The 6,105-nt window shown below is 42.7% G+C and overlaps 1 protein-coding gene across 1 annotated transcript; it reads left to right on the top strand.

The window, feature by feature from the left end:
• The first annotated feature begins 1,941 nt into the window (after nucleotides 1-1,941).
• Nucleotides 1,942-3,939, top strand: si:dkey-87k14.1 (leucine-rich repeat transmembrane protein FLRT2). The gene has a single exon (XM_041813419.1). The coding sequence runs from the start codon at nucleotides 1,942-1,944 to the stop codon at nucleotides 3,937-3,939; it is 1,998 nt and encodes a 665-aa protein (XP_041669353.1).
• Nucleotides 3,940-6,105: the final 2,166 nt, after the last annotated feature.

Raw genomic sequence — 6,105 nt, 5'->3', positions numbered from 1 at the left:
AGCAGTCCTAACCTTGGCCTGGTGGTAAAGTCCGCCTCTGTTTTAGCGCGAAGGCTGTCTCCTCTGTGGTATTGTGGTGGAGTGACCGTACGTCTAATACAGTGACCGTACGTCTAATACAGTGGAAGTACTGTAATTGGGAACGGGGGAGGGGGCAAAAGGAGAAACAATTATGGAATTTATTAAAAATCTGCACATTTAGTATGGGTTTTTTTGATACCAGTTTTGAACCAGTACACCCTAGAATTCTTCTGCGCAGTATCAAGGACAATTGGAGGAACAGTTTGGCGTGCAAATCAACACAGACACACCACCAATTATACATCTGCCAATATAAAATCAGCCACTGGCTGTATTGCAGTTTTCTAAACTACTCATTCAAACAGATACAGAAGGTTCTCTACATACAGTGCTGAACAAATGTATTACAGCATTGGTAATTACCTAAATCATTTTTGATTTTTCTGCAATGGTTAATACACCAATATGTAGAAGCTCTTTAACCCAAATGATATTTTTAATGCTAAAATAGAATTATTATTGTTATCCATGAATTTTCAAATTTACTAATTTACAAAAAAACTGAAAAAATAGTAAAGCACATTAATATTTCTTGATTAATATGTCAAATTATAGTTATTTACTGTCATTCCTGAGCAGAAAAATGAGTTTTAGTGGTTGAATGTTATGCTTGATTCATTTCTGATTTCTCAGAGAAGCCCAGTGAGCCGGCTCAAATTTGGGTGAATTCAGTTTGAAATTCCTCATTCCTGTGCGAAATGGTAAAACGTAGAGAGCTTACTGGAAATGAAAGAGTCCGCGTTAAAGCACTTCATGATGCTGGATGGTCTCTGAGACAGATATGACAGGTGGTCTAATAAATTTGTTAAGTGCTGTATTTGGGCCAAACATGATCAAGGCAGTACAAAAATAGGACATTTTGATCGATAAAGAAGGAGAGGAATAGAAGGGATATTTATACAGCCCTGTGCTTGTTTAGCATTGTTTCTCTGTGGTGTGGCGTTCAGTTAATTCAGGCATCAGAATCAGAAACTCTCCTTCAGAGCTGTGACTGTGAACAGTTTCCTTCTCTGTCAGGGAGACAGCCGTCTCCTTCAGCGGCTCTCCTCACACCTCAGTGCTCACAAAAAGCTCCTGGCGTCTGCTTTAATCCTTTGAATTCCTCTGTTTTTTTAAATGCTCTTGTTGCCAGTTTGTTCACGTTCGCAGTTATCACCTGGGGAAGGAGAAGAAGTTTGTTTTCATTTTAGATTAGGGCTCGCGTTAGTCACATCAGCGTTCCACCATTTTAGCACACCTCTGCCCTCCCTATCTTTCCAACAATCCCCTCTTTCCTTCCTCTAGCAGTGTGCCTCAGGAATATGTAACAAATCTGTAAGTCATTGGTATGCACACGGCTCCGCTCTCCCAATTTACAATGCACCGCTTCAGCTTCCTGAGAAAGAAATCCTGTGGCTTTTACTGGAAAGCTTTGAAATGCATTTTTGCACTGATTTTTTCCTTTTATTCTTGTTTTGCAACAGGTTTCTTGATGCAAATGTCAAGTCTGAGGAAGCAGCAGTGCATGACGTGACGTTTGGGAGGGAGAAGACATCAATGATAAGCCTGCGGTGTTTGGTACATGGCTCTGCCTGCAGCGAGAGCTCTACGTGGTGGTAGAAAAAGAGGAGAGAGGCTGATGAAATGTCACCCAGCTTTATCATGGACGCTGGCTGGAGAAGGAATCATATTTCTTAATGAGACCATTTTGCTTTTGTGATGGGAAGCTTGGGACAACTAATTACCAAGGGATTACTCATGACCATCTTCAGCACCAGACTGGACATGCTGGTGTTATCTAAGGACTTTTCTGTTGGATGTTTTATGTCTTAGCTTCTTACACTTTCTTTTCTGGGTTGTATTTTTCCTGAGTCTTTTAAAATGGAGTTACAGATGCGATTATGGAATAAGGACTGGGCCTCCTTTATCGGGCCGTGGATACCGATACTGCTGGGCCTTCACCTCCAGTTCTCGCGGGCCTCCAACTGTCCGGACGAGTGCCGCTGCGATCGCACCTTTGTTTACTGCAACGAGCGGAGCCTGACCTCAGTGCCTCTGGGAATCGGTGAGGGTTATAAGATCCTCTTCCTCCACAACAACCAAATCAACAACGCTGGCTTCCCTTTGGAGCTGCACCACGTGGCGTCAGTGGAAACTGTCTATCTTTATGGCAACCAGCTGGATGAGTTTCCCATCAATCTGCCCAAAAACGTCCGAGTTCTCCATCTGCAGGAGAACAACATCCAGACCATCTCTAGAGCCGCTCTGGCTCAGCTGCTCTGGCTTGAGGAGCTGCATTTGGATGATAACTCCATTTCCACCGTGGGGGTGGAGGAGGGGGCTTTCCGTGAGGCGGTGAGCCTGAAGATGCTCTTCCTCACCAAAAACCACCTCAGCAGCGTGCCTATCGGTCTCCCCGATGATCTCAAAGAGCTTCGACTGGACGAGAACCGGATTGCCATCATTGCAGAGGAAGCTTTTAGAAATGTAACCCGCCTGCAGCGCCTCCTGCTGGATGGGAACTTGTTGACAGATGAAGGAATAGCACCAGGAACCTTTCAGGACCTCGTCACCTTAAGGGAGCTTTCCCTCGCCCGAAACTCGCTCACCTACCCGCCTCCATTTCTCCCAGCGGAGGTGTTGGTGAAGTTAAACTTTCAGGATAACCAGATGAATCAGATCCCTGTGAAAGCGTTTGCAGGGCTGCACAAGTTGGAGCGGTTGGATGTTTCTAACAACCAGCTGCAGACGCTGATGGAGGGAGTCTTCGACGGCCTCGGCAGTCTCAGGCAGCTTACGGTTCGGAACAATCTTTGGCTGTGCGACTGCCGCATTATGTGGGTGGTGTCATGGCTGAAATCACTGCCGTCCTCGCTGAATGTTCGCGGCTTCATGTGCCATAAACCAGAGAAGTTTCGGGGCATGGTGATCAGGGAGCTGAATGCTGAGCTGCTTCAGTGTCCACAGAGCATGGTGACAGTTGCGCCGAATGAATCTGCTCCAACGCCTTCCCCAGAATCCCCGCTTATCACTCAGTTTATCTTGCCCTCCTCCTCCAGACGACCCTTCACAACGTTACCCTCCCTCCGCCCGACCTTTTCAACCAGAGGGGTGGGCCTAAGGACTAAGAAACCTCTCTCCCCCAGGAGTGAGAATCTGCAGGTGACGTTTGCGATCCTGAACGGTTCAGCGATCCATGTCAACTGGGTGGCCAACTTCCCCGTCACTGCCTACAAGGTGACGTGGGCAAGGATGGACCCCAGTCTGACAGGGGACACTGTCAGAGAGAGGATAGTGGGTGGGGACCACCGGGGGATCCGACTGGCTAATCTTGAGCCAAAGTCCACCTATCGGATCTGTGTCATCCCGCTGGATGCGTTCAATAACTACCGGCCCAAAGATGACACAGTGTGCACGGAGGCCGTAACCACGCTGGCGTCTTACAGCCCTGAAACCAACAAACGACCGTCAGGGCCAGAGCAGGCCACGCAGCCAGAAACCAGCTCCCCTTTCCTGCTGGCCGGGCTGATCGGTGGGGCTGTCATCGTGGTCCTGGTGGTCTTTCTCAGCATCTTCTGCTGGCACATGCACAAGAAGAGCCGCTCCAAGTCCTCCAACCAGTGGAATTACAACCGGGGTCGGAGAAAAGACGACTACTGTGAGGCGGGCACCAAGAAAGATAATTCCATCCTGGAAATGACTGAGACCAGCTTCCAGATCGTCTCGCTCAACAACGAGCAGCTCCTCAAGGGAGATTTCCACATTCAGCCTATTTACACGCCTAATGGGGGCATTGGTTTCCGAGACTGCCCCCTGGGGAACAACAGCACAGTCTACTGCAAGAACAAGGTTCAGGATGCAGACTATTGCCGCACATGACAATTTTATTGAGCATCAGGAGCATTTTTATGACATTTAGCCCCTCTTTACTGGACACTGTACAGTGTTAATATTATTTTAAACCCCCACACCTTCAAGAAATGTAATTTATACAACTATCTGGACAGTATCTTTTCTATAATGTTTTATTTATAAGTTATTGGTTTCTGGAGTTGTGCTGTTTGAGTTGTGTGTGCACAGACATGTACAATCAGGACTCATTTATTTTAAGCATTAATGGACCATATTTCCACAGCAGCCATGTTCCTGTGAGGTAACGCTCAGGGTCGGAAAACTCTAATGGTGTTATTATGTCATTCTGTAACGTTTGTCACTAAAAAGATTGATTGCTCGATACAGAGAGCAATAGAGCCACAATTCATGTGGAATTAGAACAAGGTTAAGGGTCAAGAAGGACTTTAACTTTGTGGGAAAACCACTTAAAGTATTTACACTTACAATGTAATACCACCTGTGCAGCTCTGTCTTCAACCACCAGTTATTTTTTGGTTTATTGTGTCATTGTTGCATTTTCCCAGTGACAGGTGGTCTGAGGAATTTTCCTGTATCCTAAGAAGGATTAGATAATAAACGTTAACTAAACTGAAGTAATATCCATGATGTCAAGGTTAAGACCACTGCTCTGTACCCTGAACTGTAAGCCTAAATTTGTTGGCTAGCTAATATGAAACTAGTCGCATTAAGAGTTTTTAACGCTTGTGTAAATGTGAAAAACTTCATCATCTGTTTGATTAAGGCCACTTCTAAGATAAAGTACCCTAACCTGAAACTAACAATGGAGCTATATTATATTATATATATATTTCAACTAATCTAGGCCAATATTTACAGCTGATATAGACTAATATAAACATCTAATTAGGCCCATATTAACAGCAGCTATGGACCAATATTTCAAGCTGACAAAGGTCTAAATTTAAAGCTGATATTGGGAAATTTAAACAGCTGATAAATGTTAATATTTACAGCTGACTTGATCATGCATTTACAGCTATTATTGGCTAGTATTTAAAATTGATACAGGCTTATATTCTAGCTTGCACCAACTGATTTTTCACGGTAGATAATGGCCAATATTTACAGCTGATATAGACTGATATTTACAGCTGATATAGACTGATATTTACAGCTGATATAGACTGATATTTACAGCTCATCAGGACTGGTTTTACAGCTGATACAGACTGATATTTACAGCTGACAAAAACTGATATTTACAGCTGATAAAAACTGATATTTACAGCTGATATAGACCGATATTTACAGCTGATAATGACCAATATTCAAAGCTGATACAGTAATATATATTTCAACTAATCTAGGCCAATATTTACAGCTGATATAGACTAATATAGACATCTAATTAGGCCCATATTAACAGCAGCTATGGACCAATATTTCAAGCTGACAAAGGTCTAAATTTAAAGCTGATATTGGGAAATTTAAACAGCTGATAAATGTTGATATTTACAGCTGACTTGATCGTGCATTTACAGCTATTATTGGCCAGTATTTAAAATTGATACAGGTTTATATTCTAGCTTGCACCAACTGATTTTTCACGGTAGATAATGGCCAATATTTACAGCTGATATAGACTGATATTTACAGCTGATATAGACTGATGTTTACAGCTGATATAGACTGATATTTACAGCTGATATAGACTGATATTTACAGCTGATATAGACTGATGTTTACAGCTGATATAGACTGATATTTACAGCTGATATAGACTGATGTTTACAGCTGATATAGACTGATATTTACAGCTGATATAGACTGATATTTACAGCTGATATAGACTGATGTTTACAGCTGATATAGACTGATATTTACAGCTGATATAGACTGATATTTATAGCTGATAAAGACTGATATTTACAGCTGATATAGACTGATATTTACAGCTGATAAAGACTGATGTTTACAGCTGATTTAGACTGATATTTACAGCTGATATAGACTGATGTTTACAGCTGATATAGACTGATATTTACAGCTGATATAGACTGATATTTATAGCTGATAAAGACTGATATTTACAGCTGATATAGACTGATATTTACAGCTGATAAAGACTGATGTTTACAGCTGATTTAGACTGATATTTACAGCTGATATAGACTGATGTTTACAGCTGAT

This window comes from Cheilinus undulatus, linkage group 18, assembly GCF_018320785.1.
Source record: "Cheilinus undulatus linkage group 18, ASM1832078v1, whole genome shotgun sequence".
NCBI lineage: Eukaryota > Metazoa > Chordata > Actinopteri > Labriformes > Labridae > Cheilinus > Cheilinus undulatus.
Note: the sequence above shows the minus strand (reverse complement) of the source record. Positions and strands in the feature narration are given on the sequence as shown.

Excerpts from the sequence above, each read along its gene's own strand:
- si:dkey-87k14.1 (XM_041813419.1), top strand. The coding sequence starts at position 1,942 with ATGGAGTTACAGATGCGATTATGGAATAAGGACTGGGCCTCCTTTATC.